At 60.9% G+C, this 18,193-nt stretch overlaps 1 protein-coding gene across 2 annotated transcripts in view; it reads right to left on the bottom strand.

Moving 5' to 3' along the window:
- Positions 1-1,902: 1,902 nt before the first annotated feature.
- KDM4B (lysine demethylase 4B) overlaps positions 1,903-18,193 on the bottom strand; it is an 81,522-nt gene continuing 65,231 nt past the window's right edge. For both annotated transcript variants that reach the window (XM_068981390.1, XM_068981388.1), the window contains 12 exons: positions 14,862-15,289; positions 14,465-14,585; positions 13,732-13,910; positions 11,418-11,640; positions 9,810-9,886; positions 9,489-9,544; positions 9,198-9,306; positions 5,492-5,677; positions 5,250-5,414; positions 4,818-4,937; positions 4,262-4,354; positions 1,903-3,286 (listed from right to left, as the gene is read on the bottom strand). In XM_068981390.1, coding sequence (XP_068837491.1) covers positions 3,110-3,286; positions 4,262-4,354; positions 4,818-4,937; positions 5,250-5,414; positions 5,492-5,677; positions 9,198-9,306; positions 9,489-9,544; positions 9,810-9,886; positions 11,418-11,640; positions 13,732-13,910; positions 14,465-14,585; positions 14,862-15,289 — 1,934 coding nt within the window. In that variant the 3' untranslated portion in view covers positions 1,903-3,109. The remainder of the gene's footprint in view (positions 3,287-4,261; positions 4,355-4,817; positions 4,938-5,249; positions 5,415-5,491; positions 5,678-9,197; positions 9,307-9,488; positions 9,545-9,809; positions 9,887-11,417; positions 11,641-13,731; positions 13,911-14,464; positions 14,586-14,861; positions 15,290-18,193) is intronic.

Genomic DNA, 18,193 nt, shown 5'->3' on the forward strand with positions numbered 1-18,193 from the left:
CCCGGGGAGGGTCAGAGGATGCTGACTCACCTGGTCAGTGTTGCAGAGAGTCCCCTGTAGCAGATGGGGAAACTGAGTCCTGGGGGCTTTGTGGGGTGCCGGAGGCAGCATCTCTGCAAAGGGGTCGGAGAAGCAGGCTGAGGGTGGCAGTGGCTGGGTGGATACTTCATTGGAGGAAATTTGCTCAGGACACAGCACCCTTAAGGATGCCCATTCTGCAGAAGAAAAACTGAGGCCCAGAGGAGCGCCCTGTCCACAGTCCCCAGGCCCATCTGCTGATGTGTCCTAAATGCCTTCTCTCAGCCCTCGGCCCCATGTCTAGCCGTGAGAGCCCAGCTCACCTCAAAGGCCATCTTTCGAGATGCTCAGTGTTTCCATTCTGCCCTGGTCCCCAGGCTCCCACCTCACCCCATGGTCTGTCCTCCTCTCAGGGGTCAGAGGGCACCAGTGAGCAGAGGCAGAGTCAGGCCCCGCCTCTCCTCTGCCCACAACCCTCTCAGGCTCCCACTTCCCTGGGGTGAATGCCCCAGCCTTCCTGCAGCCCACAATGCCCTGCATGACCTGTCCCATCCCCTCCCTGCCCTCGTCTCCTCCCTCCCTCCCCCTCCCTCCCTCCCCCTCGCTCTGCTGTAGTCACATGGTCCCACTCAACTGTTCCTCCAAAATACCAGGCATGGGTACTTCCCTGGTGGTCCAGTGGTTAAGACTTGGTGCTTCCATTGCCAGGAGTCATGGGTTTGATTCCTGGTTGGGGAACTAACATCCCACAAGCTGTGCAAGGGACGAAATCCAGGCATGGTGCTGCCCCAGGGCTTTTGCACTGGCTGTGCCCCAAGATGTCCCCATGCCTCACCCTCTCATCTCCCTCAGGACCTCCTACTGTTCACATCCCAACTGACATGCCATTTTATATGCCGTCCGCCTCTTCCACTTCTGTCCCAACTACTGCTCTATCCTGGGTACTGGCTGAATGAGTAACACGTTCATGACTACTTGGGGGGACAGCCTCACCCCACGTGGACCCTGCTGTCTCACATAGGCCCAATGGCTGCCCACCACAAAATACGACCCCTGGCTCAGGTGTCACAAGAACTGGGCAGAGGCTGGGAGGGCAGGGGGGGAGAGGGCCTCGCCCCAGAGGGACTCAAAAGCCTCGGAGGCCAGACGTCTGTGTGGACACAAGCTTCAGATGTCTAGCTCTGTAAGGAAACTTCCTCCATCCTGGAGGCAGAAAGCAGAGGCCGTGGGGCCAGGCCATGTGCCACCCTTTGGGGAGGAACCACGCCTGTTCCCTCCTGGAGGGGACACCCAGAGCCCACCCCAGCCTGGAGACCGCTGCCCACCTCCCTGGCACCCACTCAGAGGAGAAGACAAAAGAAGACGCCGCAGCCACCTGGAACTGTAATTCGCAGTGCTCACGAGCCTTTAATTCATTATGAACCTAGAGGCAGGGGAATTAGGCAGAAATACAGCGCATCCTTAACCTCAGGTGGAAAAAAATCAGGGTGGGTGGGGGGTTTGTCTCTTGCTTTCACAAACAGACACAGATACACCTTCATAGGGAAAGCACGCTCCCCCTTGGCTGCGCCACTGCCTGTCTGCACAAGTGGTCCAGGAACCCACCATGGATGGAGTGGAACCCAGAGGGCCTGGCCACAGGGGTGGCCCACCTGCCCGACCCGGAGCCACAGGGGCGTCTGCCTGCTTCTTTTTATTCTCTTTACAATATAAATAGCATTTTCAAACTACATATGAACACAGGGACAGCGCCCCGGGGCAGGGGCCTGCTGCATGCAGAGGGAACCCCCACATTCCGCTGACTCCCCGGCACCTCCCGCCGCCCCGCCCGCCCCTCTAGGGCACCTGCCCTTCCCCCCACCAAGGGAGCTTCTCTCCACTTTCCTTACTTGGTTCTCTCTGGCCTGGCAACTGTTAGAACCTCTTTTTTAAACTTAAAAAATCTTTATACAAGCAAATGACGCTTTCGACTCCTCTGCAGGGGACCATGGGGTGGCTGAGATGTGGTGGGGAGCACCATTCCTCCCCTAGCCTGGAATGAGGAACATGTTTTTCTGCCTGGAAATTCAGCCCATAAGCCTTCTGGGGCAGATTCCCTCCAAGCTGAAAGCCGTGATTCCCTCTTGAGAGCTCTCTCTCCCAGACACACAAATTCACGCGTCACAGAGATTGTACAGGATGTACCAGGCCCTCGGGGTTGGGGAAGACCCCCTGCACACGTGTGAGCAGCACCCAGACCCCTGAGGGCCGCCCACCTGCGGCCTCAGCTGGGAGATGGTTCTTCCCAGGGGAAGAAGCAGAAGATGGAGCCACCAGAAGAGAGAGCGTTTATTTTGCAAAAGGCCACGCAGAGAAGGGGGAGGCCACCAGAGGAGCTGCCAGCCTCCTCCCGCTGGGTGCTGGCCTCGTGGTGCCAGCTGCCCAGACCTTCTCGATCTCACGACTGGGAGAGAGTGAGTGACCTGGCACCACCGTCAGGGGTGCCCAGGCATCCTGCCCTCGCCTCCCAGTGCCCCCAGGCCTCACCGCTGCTACAGCGCATCCCCGCCGCTCACAGCAAGCGAGACCAGAAAACACGACAAACAAAAAGCTGAGCTGCTTTTATCTTGGGCAGCTCACCGGGTTCTGAGAAAAAAAGACATTTTGTTTCATTTCGTTTTGTTTTTAAAGCCACAAATCTAGAAAACAACTTTGGGATGTGATTTTTCCTTTTCTTTCCTTTTTTCTTGCATTTTTTTTTTAAACAATAGGTATTTATAGAAAGAACCTCACAAAGGTGATGTATGTACAGAAGTCACAATCTCCACGGCTGCTCAGGAGGCAGGCAATGCAGTAGCACCTTTTACGAGAAGAAGAGCTTACGTGGTTTACGAATCTGGGTCAAGGGGGTGGCGTGCGCACCCCCGCCGGCCCCCCAGAGCCCGCCTGGCCCTGCTCCCTGAGTCCGGGGGCGCGTGCGGCGTCCTGCTCGCTCCTGTCGCCGAGGTAGCCTCTCGGGCTGGGAGGCGAGGACAGGGATTCACAGCAAGCAAACGCCAGGGCCCGCCGCGCCTGCCTTGCTGGGCCGAGGGCTCACGGGCGGCCGGTGGTCCTAGTAGGGGGCTCCGGGCCAGCACTGCACCTGCAGCAGGCTCTCCACGAAGGCCGGGTAGTCCGGGTTCCGCCCTGAGTCCTCTGCGACGCGAGGAGTGCCCACCCGAGGGCGCTTGGCGGCCTTCACCTCCTCTCCGGAGAAGACGCTCTCCTGCGGGGCCCCTGTGCTGACCGACTACAGGGGAGCAGACGGCGTGGGGGTTAGTGGAAAGGGCACTGTGGGTGGAGATCTGTGTCCCCCAAGGTCCAGTCCTATGCTGAAGCCCCGCCCCAGCACAGCACAATGGGGTCAGGGAAGAAGAGGTCATGAGAGAATGGCCCTCGAGAACAGGATGAGTGCTGTTATCAAGGGACCCCTGAGAGCGCCCTCTCTCTCTCCACCACCTGAGGACACAGAAGGCAGCTAGCCGTAAACCAGGGTCTGCCCTCACCAGACCCTGAACCTGCCAGTGCCTTGATCTTGGACTTCCAGCCTCCAGAATCCTACGAGACTGTTTAAGTTGTCCAGTATGGTGTAGGGGTCAGAATGGACTGAAATACAGGCTGTGCTTGGGGGCCCGGCTGGAACAAACGCCTGCCCTGCTGGAGGCCAATGGCCCTTGGCTGCTGGGGACAGCCCCTCCTGCCTCTGCGTGAACCCCCATCCTGTCCTGCAAGTGACCCCCCATGCAGGCAGAGGAGGGGCCTAGCCTCCCAGCCACTGGCCCCCTAGCAGGGTGGGAGCCCTGCCGTCCAGAGAACTTGGGAGGCAAGGCCAGGTTGTACACAGGCCGTTGGTCTGCCTAGCAGCTCCTGTCCGTCCCCCAAGGAACCTCGCATCTGGGACCCCCAGCTCTGACTCGGCTCTTCCACCCACAGCCGCAGCCCCTGATCCTCAGAAGTTTGCCTCTGGGTTAAACCCAAAAGAAAGAAGATGGCGAAAAGTCATGAGAAAAGGCCAGCTTCTTTCGTTCCCTTTTGCATCACCAACGTGCAGCTGCGATCCACGCTCAGGTGCTGCCGTCTCCTCCTTACTGGCCGGGCCATCTCTCCCACTGCCCCTCCTGCCTCAAAACCAGCAAAGGCCAAGGCGGGATGCCAAGGCCGGCTGGACAGGTTGCTCCCCAAGGCAGCCATGCCTCCACCCCCGCCCCAACTCCTGGCCACTTACCAGCCGGGACCGGACCCTCTTGGGGAGCTCCTCGTCCAGGGTGAAGACGTCACCACGCTTCACCGTCAGCTGGGACCCATCCTCGAACTCCACCTGCCAAGGGGATGCAGTTCAGCTCGTGGCCCACCCAGCCCAGCCCCGTGCCCACCCACTCACGGCTGGCTTGCAAGCGACCACTGGGAAAACAGCACAGGGTCACCCGTCATTGTCTTTGTCACTGGGATAGGGGGTGAATTTTCTTGTAAGATTTCACACGTCAGTAACTTTTCTTCCACGATCATGAGAAAAAACTCACAATCAACTTGATTTTTTTAAAAAAATCAGGGGCACTGAATTGTACATTTAAAAAATGGTGAAAGTCGTAAATTTTGTTAGGTATGTTCTACCACACACACACACAATCGAGAAGACATCTCCAAAGGAGAAAATATGGGACAGTCAGAAGGCCTTCCTGCCTTCCCTCCTGCGCTGACCTCAGAGGCTAGCTCCACAGTCCCCAAAGGACCCTGCTGAGGGCCCCACCTCAGCCAATACCCGGCAAACAGGACCCCCTCACCTGGTAGATGTGACTGGTCACAGAGGAAATGAATTTGGCCCTGTAGAGGTTGCCGTCAGTCCACCGGAGCTCCACAAACTCGCCCTCGGGTGGCGGGCCCAACCGGGCACAGTCTCTACTCTGTGGAAGGAAGGATGGGATGGGGTGAGGGGCGCCCTTGGCCTTGGTCACCACGCTGGCCTGGGCTAAGAAAGGTCCCATTCAGTAGAAAGGTCCCAACCAGAAGCAGGTGGTGCTCTCAGCTTAAACTGTCAGGGCGAGCTACGGGCGGGTGCCCAGCGTCTGCTGCCACCCTGCCCTGTGGCCCGCCCTCCTGCAGGCAGAGCTCTCCAGCAGGAGATGCCCGTGAGGAATCGGGCCACCCCCCAGTGTCCTAAGGGCAATGCCTGCCCTGCGCCTGCGCTGCCCCCTGCCCCGCCCCTCGCCGCTCACAGTGATGCTCTCCGGATACAGGTTGTCGCTGTAGGACCCGTCATCAAAGTTCACTTCATAGAAGGTCTGCGTGGTGGTGCCGATAACGCGGCACCGGTAGTAAAGCCCATTGCGGTTCTTGGTGATGACCACCTGGCCCAAGGACACGGCCCTCATCACCTGGACCTGCGGGTGGAGGGGCTGTCAGCACACAGCGGGACAGAGGGGCAGGGGGACAGACCGGGGGGCAGATGGGCACTCACGCTGTGGCCCCCCGACTTGTGCTTGAAGCAGGTGATGGAGACGACGTAGGGCCAGTCATCTGGCTCCATGAGGACGCCGGCGGCATGGGCGCAGGTCACGTGGAAGGAGGTGGAGCAACGCTCGCAGGAGCACTGGATGCAGGCGCCCGACACTTTCTTCATCCGCTTCCGGCAGTACACACACTTCTGTGGGGGCACGGCAGTGGGAACAGGGCTCCGGCTGGCACCTCTGCCCCCTGGCACTGGGAGCCCCTGCCCTACTGGGCCCCTAGGTCTGTCTCCTGGGAGTGACTTTGAAACCCGAAGCTGGAGTGCAGGGGCCTGGCCCCATGGAGGGGTCATCCTGGGAGCGTCTTGACCACCCCAAGCCCACCAACTCAGCCTGCAGCTGGCCCCCAGGAGCACCTCTAGACCTCTTTTCCACCAGCCCCTCCACAGAGCTGCCTGAGCAGGCACCTTGCTACCACGTGGAGGGACCGTGAAAACAGCACGCTCAGCGAGAGAAGCAGACACAGAAAGCCGGTGTGACTCCACTGATGGGAAACGTCCAGAACAGGCCAATCCACAGAGACAGGCAGTGGGGTCAGGGGTTTTCCGGGGGCTGGAGGGGGGTTGGCAGTCACCCAATGAGGGGGGCCGGTCTTTCTGCAGCGATGGAATGTTCTAGAACTAGCTAGAGATGATGGTTACCTAAATCTGTGAATGTAGTTAAAGCCACTGAAACGGGAGATTTTATCTTTAATTTTGAATGAAAGACACTGCAGTGTGGCCCTTCATAAGGAGGGGCAGGGGGCCCACACTGTGGGAACACCCGCCTGGGCGACCTGCCCTGCTGGGTGTCAGCTCCCAAGCCATCGACACTGTGCCCATGCCCACACCCTGCCGCCACTCAGCAGCCACCTGCTGATGACTCTGGGCGTTTAATAAGCCGGCCTTTATCGCTCTGTAAACCACGTTCAAAAGCCAGAGAAGCCCCACAGCAAGGGTGCTGCAGGAGTGCAGCCCTGTGCCGGTCGATGGCAATGAGATCTCACTGTTAGACTGTCAATCCCTGATTCTCCCGCTGGCCTGTGGGGGGGAGGGGAGACACATGACATGGCCCTTGAGAACTGGGCTCTGCACCAGGAGGCAGAGACCCCACAGCCAAGGCCCGGGAGAAGCCCGGCCAGTGGGCAGCTCGCCGCTCTGAGTTTCCACAGCATGAGGAAAGTGGGCCAGGCCCCCATGGGGCCGTCTGCCAGGCCATGACCTCAGGCTGAGTCCTGTCCGGATCTCCCTCATTGGAGGCTGTGAGGTGGGGGCAGGAGATGGGGGGTCGGGGGATGGTGCAGGATGGGCCGTGGGAGGAGGCTGAGGGCCGCAGCTGCTGCGCCATCAGCCACGGAGGTCGCGAGGCACAGTCCTATGTCTCAGGCCTTTCCCCCGTCAAGCCATTCCCTGTCGCCCCTGGCCTTCCTACCAATTTTGCCAAACACATCCACCTTCCCTTCCATCAAGATGTGACACCTCAAGGCAGAGCTGAGGAGAAGGGCAGAGCTGGTCTGAGCGCCTGCCCTGACAGCCTCACTTCTACTGCCCCCGAAGCTGATCCGGGCTGGTGAGGGGATGGGCAGCAGGCTCAAGCTACCAGCCGGCTGGGGCAGCCGCTACTCACCAGGGTCAGCGGCCAGAGAATCCTGGGGACGGAAGGATGGGCGGATGGCCCGGCATGACCGTCCCCAGGCCTGCGGCTAGCATGTGCCCCTGGGAAGGCAGGCAGGCGGCCAGACAAGCAGGAGTTAACTGCCAGCTTCCTTGTGAGGCTCCATTAGGCAGTACAAGTGAGCCTTGTGTAAAAGGATTTTTAATTCATCGTTACAAGTGACGGTAATGAAGAGGCTGCAAGCTGGAAATGTCAGATGATCCATAAAGCGTCTGGGAGGCAGGATCTATCTGGCGCCGCACACCGCACCATCACTCCACCTGAATAATGAGGCCTCTGCCGCCCGCGATCCTGGAGAAATCACTGCCTCTGCGGCCTCTTCCTAACACCCATCCTGACCGGCGGGGCTGGCATTGGCCTGAGCCCCACGTTTCCTGACCAGGCCCCTTCCCCTGCCACATGGCTCCCACCAACCACCCACTCTGCCCTGCCCGGAGGCCCTGCACCTAGGAGCTCCAGGGTGGTGCCTCTGAGCCTTCACTTGGGCCTCCTCACCAGGCTCACCAATTACAGCCCTGTTTCTCTGCCTCCTGCCCGCTGGAGGCCTGGAGGAGCCTCTGTACCCAGGCCCTGTCCCAGGCAGCTGGGAAATAAACCAGGCAAGAACAGCCAGGATGCTGTCCGTACCCCCGGCCAATGACCCATCTCCTGGGGGCTGGAAGACACATCCCACTCCCCACATGTTCCCCACAAGGCCACCCTGCAGACTCACAGGTGATGACCTGGGAGCAGGCACTGGTGCACTTCCCTTTGTGACCCAGCTCATGCTCCCCATGCAGGAGATTGTTAGCAGCCCCATTTTATGGAGAAGAAGACTGAGCACAGAGAGATCAAGGAATCTGTCTGGAGTCACACAGCTGGATGGTAGCAGAGCTGAGAATGAAAGCCAGTGTTTGCTTACTGACTACGGCTTACTGCCCCGAAGGCTCCCCCAGATCGGGGGAGGGTGGGGAGGAGACATTATCAGCAAGAGCCGGAGGAACTTGAAACTTGCAAGACCACTCCTGCCCAAGGATGGCTATGCTCCTTAGAGGAGCCAGAGACAGTGCTCCCACAGCTGAGGAGCAAAAAAGGCAAAAAAGCCCAGTTTAAAAATGGGCAAAGGACTTGCCTAGACATTTCTCTAAGAAAACATACAGATGGCCAACAGGTATGTAAGCAGATGTCAACATCAGTAATTATCTGGGAAGTGCAAATCAAAACCACCTTTAGAATGGCCACCATCCAGAAGACACGAGATAACAAGTATTGGCGAGGACAGAGAGAAAAGGGAACCCTCACACACTGCTGGTCAGAACCCACACTGGCGTAGCTGCTATGGAACACAGTACAGTGGTTCCTCAAAAAGTTAAAAAAGAACTACCATATGATCCGGCAATTCCATTCGTGGGTCTTTTGCTGAAGGAAACAAAATCACTGTCTTGAAAAGATACCTGCACCCCCATGTTCACGGCAGCACTGCTTACAACAGGCACGACCTGGAAACAACCTAAGCATCCGCGGAGAGAAAACGAAGACGACGCAGTGTAGAGACACAATGGAATGCTACTCGGCCATGAAAAAGAAGACAACCCTGCCATCTGCAGCCACACAGGTGCACACTGAGGATGTTATGCTCCGTGAAATAAGCAAGTCACCTGCTGCAAATCTGCATGTCCAAGAGGAAGCGAGAACAAACCTACAGAAGCAGAGAGGACAGGTGGTTTCTGGGGCTGAGGGAAGGGAAACTGGCAGCTGCTATTTAACGTGTGTGAATTTTCAGTTACATCTAATGAAGATCTTCTTGCCTATTATGTTCTTAAAATTCCATTTGGTCGCCGATTACAAGTTAAGCAAGAAAGAACTGGGCAGAGCGCCGGTGGCTTTTCTGTGTAAAAAGCAGGAAATTGAGCCAGAGAGGCACCCCCTGCCTACTCAAAGAGTAACTTGCTGGCCACACTGAAACCACCTCCTGGCTCCGAGGCAGCTACCCCACCCTCGGGGCAGCACTCAAGGGCCCCCTACCAGCTTCCACCGCTGCTCGGGAATGCCGCTGATGTCCACGGGGTGGCGCTCCATCACGTTCAGGAACCGCACTTCCGGCACAGCGATGGCGCAGATCACATGGACCCACCTGGGGGAGAAGCGGAAGGGGTCAGGGGTCACATGTGGGCCTCGTCCCCTCTAGGGTCATCTCAAAGCTGTGGGCATGGGCCTGCCAAGCCGACAGGACCTCATCTGCTCCTGCGGGTCCTGTCCCTGCCCCGAGTCGCCCCTCAGGTACCCCCGTCCCCTAGAAGGGGCCCTTCCACCCACCTCCGGTCGGTCGTCATCTGCAGAGCGCCTCCCCGGAGGTTGCACAGGCAGCACTCCTGCGGGGACCAGACAACTTGTTGAGGGGTGTGCAGGGCAGGACCGCCCGCCTGCTGCTCCGGAATCTGCTCCGGCCCCCGCCAGCGGTCCTTACATTTCACACTAGCGGCCACCGAAGCGATGGGCTCCACCCGAGACCCAAGGAGGTGAGGCAGCCAGCCCAAGGTCTCCCCGCGGGATCGGGCGAGCCCGGGGCCCAGGCCCGGCTCCCCCACAGGCCGCGCCGGCTTTCAGAGCACCACCCCAGCTGCAGGGGCGAGTTACCGCAGTCCAGGCGTGGGCCGTGCACCGGGAACACGTCCAGCCCTCGTTGACCAGCTCCGGGCGGATGCCGTAGCAACCTAGAAGACAGGGCAAGCGAGTCTGTCGCCATGGCTGCGGGCAGGCTATCAAAGGCCAGTAGGGGGAGGGCGGGGGGTTCCGGATGCAGTAACTGCGCTCACCACCTGCTCGGCCTCAATCCGGACCACTGCACACAGAGCCCAAGAAAGTCTGGAAAGGGATGGGGAAGGACAGCAGGCTCCCTGCCCCGACTCTGCCACCAGAGCTCCTCCGGGTCTGGAGGCTCAGCCTGGCCCTTGCCCCCTACCCCAGTCTGGGAGGAGCTGAGAGCGCAGCAAGGGGACCCAGACGTTGCATAAGATGAAAAGTGGGCCTTGGGAGTCCGCAGTTCAGAACCATTGCTTCTGAAAGCACAGTGAGAGGCCCTGGAATTACCCAGGGAGTTGGCTGTGGGATGTGGCTGGGTTCAGAGATGGGGAGGGGGAATGGAGGAGGGGTGGAGGGCCATGCCCCAGGGCCCCGCCTCATCGGCGCTGCCACCCAGTAATACTGTAGGGACCCTCAAGCAGCTGGGGCTTGTTGCCCACCAAACAGGCTCTGAAGTCTGAGGGGGCCATCAAGCAGTACCAAGGGGTCCCCAGGGAAACTCCAGGAGAGAGCAGGACAGCAGGAAGGGGGCTCTGTGTCCTCACTGAGCCCCTGAGGGCCAGCAAGGTACCCAAGAGGCCCCCACTCTGTCCCCTGGGCCCTCAGACGAGGTTGGACCCGGGGGTGTGGTCTCGGCTCCTGGAGGAAGTGCGGGCTCCCCCTCTGTCTACTGCCAGGTCCCAAAGGAGACGCCTGTGCTGAGCCTTGTCTCCTAAGCTTTCTCTCCACTGACGTAGCTGGGCGGGGTCCCTCGAGGGAAGCAGGGTGGTGGGATCCGCTGCTGCCACCCACCCCCCCGCCCCCAACACCCAGGGAGCGTGTCTCAGAGCCAGACCCCAGCCAGGAGACAGAGCCAGCTCCAGGCAGGCCTTCGCAGGGGCAAGGTGCCAGAGATGTATGGCCAGCTTCCTCCTCAGGCCACACCAAAATTAACCATCTCCAGGAAGCTTTCTCGCCATCCTGGACCACAATCTGATGTTCGCCACCCCCTTCCACCCAAGAAGGGAACAGACATCCATCTTCCTATCTCTGGTAGGTTGGGCTTTCAGGATTTGGGGGAGAGGTGGGGGGGGGGGTCACGGACGGGAGAGATAAATCAGATTCCTGGACCTCTGCAGAATCTCAGCTTTACCATCAATTCCAGCCTCAGCCCCAAGGCACAGCATTTAAAAGCGTCACAGACCCTGATGGGGACCCAATCTGCTGCCCCCCCAGGCCTGGGAGGGGAGGGCAGGCCACAGTGGAACCTTCCAGAAGGAAGTGTCGGGCAGGCCTACCTTGACTGGGGGGCAGCAGGACGTCTGCCCCCCCAAGGATGGAGACCCTGATGCCATGACACCAGGTCCTTCTATATGCTGGAAGCAGCAGCCAAAGGGAGGGGCAGCCCTGCCCCGCAGACACTCTGCCCACCTGCAGCCCCCCAGGTGTTGGCCCAGCACTCACTGGCATGGACCTGCAGACAGCACTTGGCACAGGCGATCAGCGGGCTGGTCCCGTCGTCGCCGATGTAGGAGTTGGCGGGGAGCGGCTCCGTGTTCTCCCCGCTGGCCGTGAAACACATCTCGGGGATCAGCGGCCGCGTCTTCTGGCCGCTTCTGGAAGGTGGGATGGCCGACGGGCCCTCCCCGAGGGCAGCCTGGGGAGCCTCCTTCTCAGTCTGCAGGGACTGCAGGAACGGACGCCTTCAGCAGAGAGCCCACCCTAGGGCAGGCGGGACCTCCAGCCCCAGCTTACCCTACTGGGACACCTGCAGCTGCACCAAGTTCTCCCTGACACCCTCCCAGACCCCAGCCCTGCTTCAGAAGCCCCCTGAGAGATCCTCCTCTAGAGAGTCAGATCGTGTCCCACACACCCACAAACTCTCCCACTTACATCCAGACCCAGCACAGACACCACCCCACAGTCCTTGACTGGCTTGCCCCCACGGCCCTGGGCTTGCTCTGCTCCAGCCACAGGGGCCTCCTTGCTGTCCCTCCCCAACACCCCAAATGCCAGGCTGGGTCCTGCCCCAGGGCCTTTGCATGTGCAGTTCCCACCGTCCGGGGCGCTCATCTCTTGCTCACGTGACCAGCAGCCCCCAAGCCTTTGCCCACTGTCGACCTCGTGGTCCTGACCATCACCTGATGCCATGTTACCTGTGTATCTATACTTATGACTTGCACGCCACAACCGCTGTACCCCAGTCCCCCAAGCCCCCCAGGTCCCCCAAGCCCCCCAGATCCAATCAGATGAAGAGTCTGTGATGAAAAATCCAGCAAACACTGGGCCTGTCACAGGATGGTGGGGCTCCCAGATGAGCCTCCCCGGCACCCCCAGAGTGAGGGGAGGACTCTGCCCAGCTCGAGCAGAAGGAAAGCGGTCACCAGGACCACTGGTCTGATGCACTGTATGTGCCTGTACGGGGGATCCACCTTGGATGAGGGGACTGGCTAGTTTCCAAACAGACACAACGTCCAGCCATAGCTCTTCCCATGATGCAGGACAGGCAGAGCCTGGCCCTGATGCTGAGGGCTGTGGCCGTGGAGGCCCGCCAGCACCGTGGGCATGATTAAGTTCAGGCATGATGCTTCACTTAGCCACTGGAATTAAGGAGATGCGCCTCTTAAGCAGACGTTCCCAGCACAGATGCCAGCAGCACCGAGGAGGTCACTCCTGGCAAAAGATGTCCGGATGGCACATCTTACTTGTTTCCACTACCAGGTGTTGAATCGCTTAGGGATAGCAGGTCCCAGCCGCTCAGAGCACCAGGGCCCGGGAGACAGGCATGCCACCCCAGCATGGTGCACAGACCTCGGTCAGCCCAGCTAATGCATGGAAAACATCTGACACTAGGCTAGGAGTTGGGGATCACAAAGCAAGTGAGATCTGATTCTGTCCTCCAGGGCTGATAAACAGAGGGCAGGAGCAAAGCAGAGGTGGGCCTGAGTCAGCCAGGGACAGCAGATCCAGGAAGGCTTCCTGGAAGAGGTAGCAAGTGGGATGGAACCAAAGAATGTACAGAAATCCACCTGGCCAGGCAGGGAGCTGGGTGGGTGCGTGGGAGATGCTGGGGGACAGCACAGGGCATGCTATGTGGGGGTGGTGGCAGGCGTCACAGGAGAGGATGGCTGTGGGGCAGGTGGAGAGGCCGAGGGCTGGGCGTTTCCATCCGGGCCGTGCGTGGTTGTGGTGAGACGCTAGCAGGAAGGGCAGGAGGCAGGCAGCGGTCAGGGCCAGGGCAGCAAACAGGTGAAGAAGGAAACCTGGCAGCAGATGGCTCAGGGCAGAACGCAGGGAGAGGCCAGGTTCACGACTTGGGAACTCAGGACAGAGTCGGGGCTGTGTCCGGGCCCGGCCACGCGGGGACTCTGCCTGGCCCCAGCCCACCGTCACCAGCCCCATGCTGGTCGGGCTTCCAGACCCCTGCTCACCACGCAGGCCCTTCCCTGGCCCACTCCTGGGCCCCGGGGTCAGGCTGAGGGCGTCTCAGAGAACAGCGCTTCCTGCACTTGTATCCTCTTTGATACCTGTGAGTAAGTTACCTTCCAGTGAAATTCAGACCCCCGGCTCTCTCCCCGTAGCCCTCACTGGGGCCTTAGCTTCATGCCCCGCCAGCCAGGCTCTCCTCTGAGCCCACTGTGGCCCCAAAAGCAATGGGTTCTTGGTCCCTGACACCCTCTCTTCAGGGTGCACGGGCTGGCTTCTGGCAGAGCGCCCACAGGAGCAGGCAGGCACTCCCGGCTTGGTGTGGACCTGGGGTCCCACGGCGCTGGCTCACCTGGCTGTACGGGTAGAAAAGAGTGCAGATGGCGCAGTAGGGCTCTGTCAGGGCGGCTGCCGTGTTGAACTTCCTCTCGGCCTGGAAATTGGATGCTTTGTTCTTCCACTGCAGGGACAGCAGTGACCTCAAGGCCTCAGGGTCACCCACGTCCTCGTCCCCGGAGAAAGGGAAGGATTCTGAAGTAAAGGGGAGTAGGGAGGGGCGTCAGCACTGAGGACCCCACCGGCCAGTGTGCTCGGGGATGGGTCCCCGGCTCAGGGCCGATCCTGTGTGGGGACAGGACACAGGGTGGTCGGGCCGTGGCGGGGGGCAGAGACCCCTGGAAGTTGGGTGGGGACACCGTCTCCCCCACGTCCTGTAAGATGGAGGCCACCAACAGACATTCAACCTGCCCAACCTGCCATCTGTCACTGGGCAGGCCTCTGCTGGCTGTGGTTCCCGGCCGGCTGTCCCCAGGCCCCAAGGCCCATTCCTGCGTTCCCTGAGGGCACTGGGGTGCCGTCCACCCTGGTCTGTGTTGGTGGTCCCCAGGGATCTGACCAAAGCAAGGTGCTCATTTATGGGGCCTGGGAGCTGTAGAACAGGCAGGGGACACTTTAGCCCTGAGGCATTTGAGGAGAGGGTCTGATGCTGCGCGGGGGCGCTGGGGTGGGAGTGAGCAGGCTGGATGGGCGGGCGGCAGCAGAAGGCGGGGCAGGGACCCAGCAGAGCCAGTGACCCCCTCACTCACCCTCATCACTCGAGGCCTCCTGCTTGACCACGGACAGCGGGGACCGGGTGGGTGGTCTGCCCAGAGGGTGGCGCCGGCTCTTCTTGATCTCCATTTTCAACTTAGAAAAGGTGGACGGATTCTAAAACAGCACAGGAGGCCTCTGAGGAGGCAGCTCTGGGGCCAGAAGCAGGGACTGCTCTCTGGGGCCAGAGCCCGGTTCCAAAGGACCCCAGAGTCCCCAGTCGGGGGCAGGAGACCCCAGGAAAGTGCAGCCCCGATCCGTGGTGGCTGCTAAACCACATCTGTGTCACTGGCCTCCGGGATGGGAGCCACAGGGCCCATCTGGGACAAGCGAGGCCACGGTCGGCACACAGGGGTGGGGGACCCCCCCAGCCAGTACCCACTGCCCCTTTACCTGCCCCTCACTGGCTCCGCTCTCCTCCTCGGGCCCCGTCAGCTCCATGGGGGTGGCCTGCTCCTTCCAGGTGGGGCCCTTCTGGGCAGAGTGCTCCGAGGCCTGCTGGCAGGACATACGGCCCTTGTTGCCGGTAGGGCCGGGCCGAGGTACCACGTACAGCATGGGGATGACAGGGCGTGGCTTTGCCTCTGGCTCCTCGCCAGGGGCCTTGGGGGGCACCACATTGAGGGGCGGTGGCAGGGGGCTCTCCTCGGCAGCCTCAAGGCCGGGGGCGGGTCCCGGGATCTCCAGCAAGGGCGCCTCCTCAGTGAACTGGGTGGACGGGGGCGGCGGCAGCAGCGGGTAGTGGGGGTGTGGGGCGCCGTAGCTCTTCTTTTTCCGGTCACTCTTTGCCTTGGCCAGCCGCAGCTTGCCCCTCCCGTCCTCTGCAGGGACAGAAGAGAGATGAGTCAGAGGAAGGGACCAGGGCACCCCAGGGGTCAGTGGCCAGAAGCCCCCTTCCAGCTCCCTTGCCCAAGACAGGCCACCCTCCCCAACCCTGCCCAAGGAACCTGGGCTTTGGGCAGTCCCACCTGCAACCAGGTCCCCTGACAGGCAGCCTAGCTGGAAGCAGTGGCAACCTGGCTGTGGAGCTCTGCCCCGGGCCCAGGGAACCTTCTGGAAGAGCACCAAGCGGTGTCCTCGCACGGGGCACCGAGTCAAGCTGTTGGCAAGTAGCTGGGGGGAGACCCACGCTAAAGGTCCTTCCAAAGGGGAAGGAGCAGAAGCAGGATACGTTTTCTTTTCCTGTATCTGGGTTTCCCGTTTCTGTGGCTGCCACACAGAGCTTGTAGAATTTTTTAAAAGCAAAACCTTAAACAAGTGGTTCCATGTGTCGGGGACAGAAGTGTCCTCAGGGCCTGAACACTCTTTGGCCCCTGAGGGCCAGCACTGGGAGGGCTTCCTGAGAGGTAGCAGGGTGGGGAGGGAGGTGGGCAGTGTCTTCAGCAGCATTTTAATTCAGGGCCACAGTGGGCATGCAGCTCCTGAAATAAACGGAGCTGAGCGGTATGGCTGGAGGAGCCACGGCCCCCAAGGCCGCCCACGCCGTAGCCTAGGACCTGAGGACGTGGAGCCAGACACTGGCAGCGGGGACTCCACAGACAGGGTGAGCCAAGGACCCCGAGGTGGACCCCAATGCTAACAGGGGTCCTCAAAAGCAGAGGATCCCGCTGGGCTCAAGGAGATGCTGGGCTGCTGGCTGTGAGGGTGGGGAGAGGCTGTGAGCCAGGGAGGCGGTGTCTCTAGAAGCTGGAAAAGGCAGGAGCCAGTGCTCCCTGGAGCCTCCGGAGGGACCAGCCCTGCCCACACCTGGATCTCAGCCCAGTGGGATCTGTGTGGGACTCCTGACTCTTAGGAACGTCAGACAAAAAGAGAGTTGCTTCCAGGCACCAAGTCCGTGGTCATATCATCACACAGTCACTGGGTACATGTGCAGGTGGGGGTCTCCACAAGGCCTGCACAGCCTCAGGGACCCCTGCCCACAAGGACCAGCAGCCCCAGCACAGCCCCTGGGCCCCGCCTGCCCACCTGGAGAATGGGCACCGAGTTCAGGCCCTCCCTGCCTGGCCTGCGTCCCCATTCTTATGACATCACATGAGGTGTGACAGTGGTTGATGCCCAGAAGACAAGTTGGTTGTCCTGCTGCTGGTACCCCTGAGCTGTCAGTGCCGACGTGTCACCACCTGGGCCCCCGCAAACCAGGCTGGGAAAGTAAGGACTGCTCGAGGGGGAAGTACTGGTCCTTCTTCCTGCTCAACTCGTGACAATGGGGTGTGCGACAGGGTCTGGTCGGCCACCCGGCATCCACATTGATCTCGTGCTATAAAAACCTGTCCAAATGTTACCCACGTCCCTCAGCCAAACACGACGGCACAATCGGGATGATGTTCCCAAGGGCAAGGCCATCCATCTAGTCCTTGATCATCCTGACCCAGGAAGGGATCAAGCAAGAATCCTCTCTCCCTTCCTCCAGGCAGACCCCTGGCCTGAGCGCTGGGAGGGAGCCAACTCCCACCAGCAGCCCCCACCGGGTGAGCTCAGAGCCAGCCTGGCCCGCAGCAATGGCAGCCCCTCTGTCCACTGCTCACCACGGCCCTGCAGTGATGGCGGGCCAGCCCGCGGGTCCTGGGCAGGCAGCCACGCTTTTCAAGAGATGCTCAGAGGAAGGAGTGTTCGCCAGTCCCCACGCCCTCTGGCCCTGAACCTTCCAAGGGCAAGGACAGCAGCAGGATCCCTCATGCCTTCGCCTACCCAGAGGGACCTCAACCACCAGCATCCCAGGAATAGTGATCTGGCCGAGAAAAGAGCAGACAACCTGCTCCTCCCTGGCAGATGCTGGACGTGGAAGGTCCTGGCAACGGAAGGCCAGCCTCTGTCCCCGGAGACGGGGAGTGGGAGACGGGGGAGCACTACTCACAGGGCTTGGTGACAGCGGCCGGCCGGGAGGTGGCCAAGGCTGAGATCTGCGACTTACAGAAACGGCCCTGGGGCTGCCCCGACACGCAGCACGGGCTGTCGGGTGAGTGGCTTTGTTTTCTGAGGAAACCACTGTCCCCTCTGGCTCTCAGACAGCGCAGGCACACAGATGTTAGTCTGAGGAGGGGGCACACCCAGAGGACCCTGTGAGGAGACAACCCAAGGCCAAGAGGGACACCGCAGTCCCCGTCCTCACGCCATGGGGACCACCACAGCCCAAGGGGAGCCGCGTGTGGAAAGCCCCTCAGCTGGCCTGTCTGACAGAGCTGGGATGGCGGCTCCAGCACACAGCCCCTCTCACGCCCCCGGGTGTTGCAGGGGCAGAACGGCAGAGGCGTGGGGGAAGGGAAGTGACCCAGCATGGCTGCACGGCCCCTCCCGGCCCTCGGGCAGGATTCCGCCTGGAGACAGGACAGCACCATGGGGGACGGAGGGGGGGGGTGGGGGGACGGGACTACGAGCTCTGGGACCAGCCCTCCTGGAGTCCTGGTGCTGCTCCTGCCACCCCCAGCTCCAGAGCTGCGAGAAGGGACAGCGGCCATGCCTGGCCAGAGCTGACCAGACAGCCAGGCAGGAGGAGGGAGCCCCCGTGGTCCCGTCAGGCCAGGTGGACACGGGCAGCCTTTCTGCCTTCTGTTAAGGGCTTGGCCCAGGGCCCAGGCTGGGGGCAGGGGAAGCTGATGGAGCAGGGTGGGGGCCCGGGGCAGGCGGGAGGGGAATCAGCCCCCGTCCCCAGGCCCAGCGACACATCAGCCAGCCTGGCTCCTCTTGTCTCGTGGTGTCCAGGCTCCTCTACCCTGCCCACCCCCTGC

The sequence above is a fragment of the Capricornis sumatraensis genome, chromosome 9 (assembly GCF_032405125.1).
Source record: "Capricornis sumatraensis isolate serow.1 chromosome 9, serow.2, whole genome shotgun sequence".
In the NCBI taxonomy this organism is placed as follows: domain Eukaryota; kingdom Metazoa; phylum Chordata; class Mammalia; order Artiodactyla; family Bovidae; genus Capricornis; species Capricornis sumatraensis.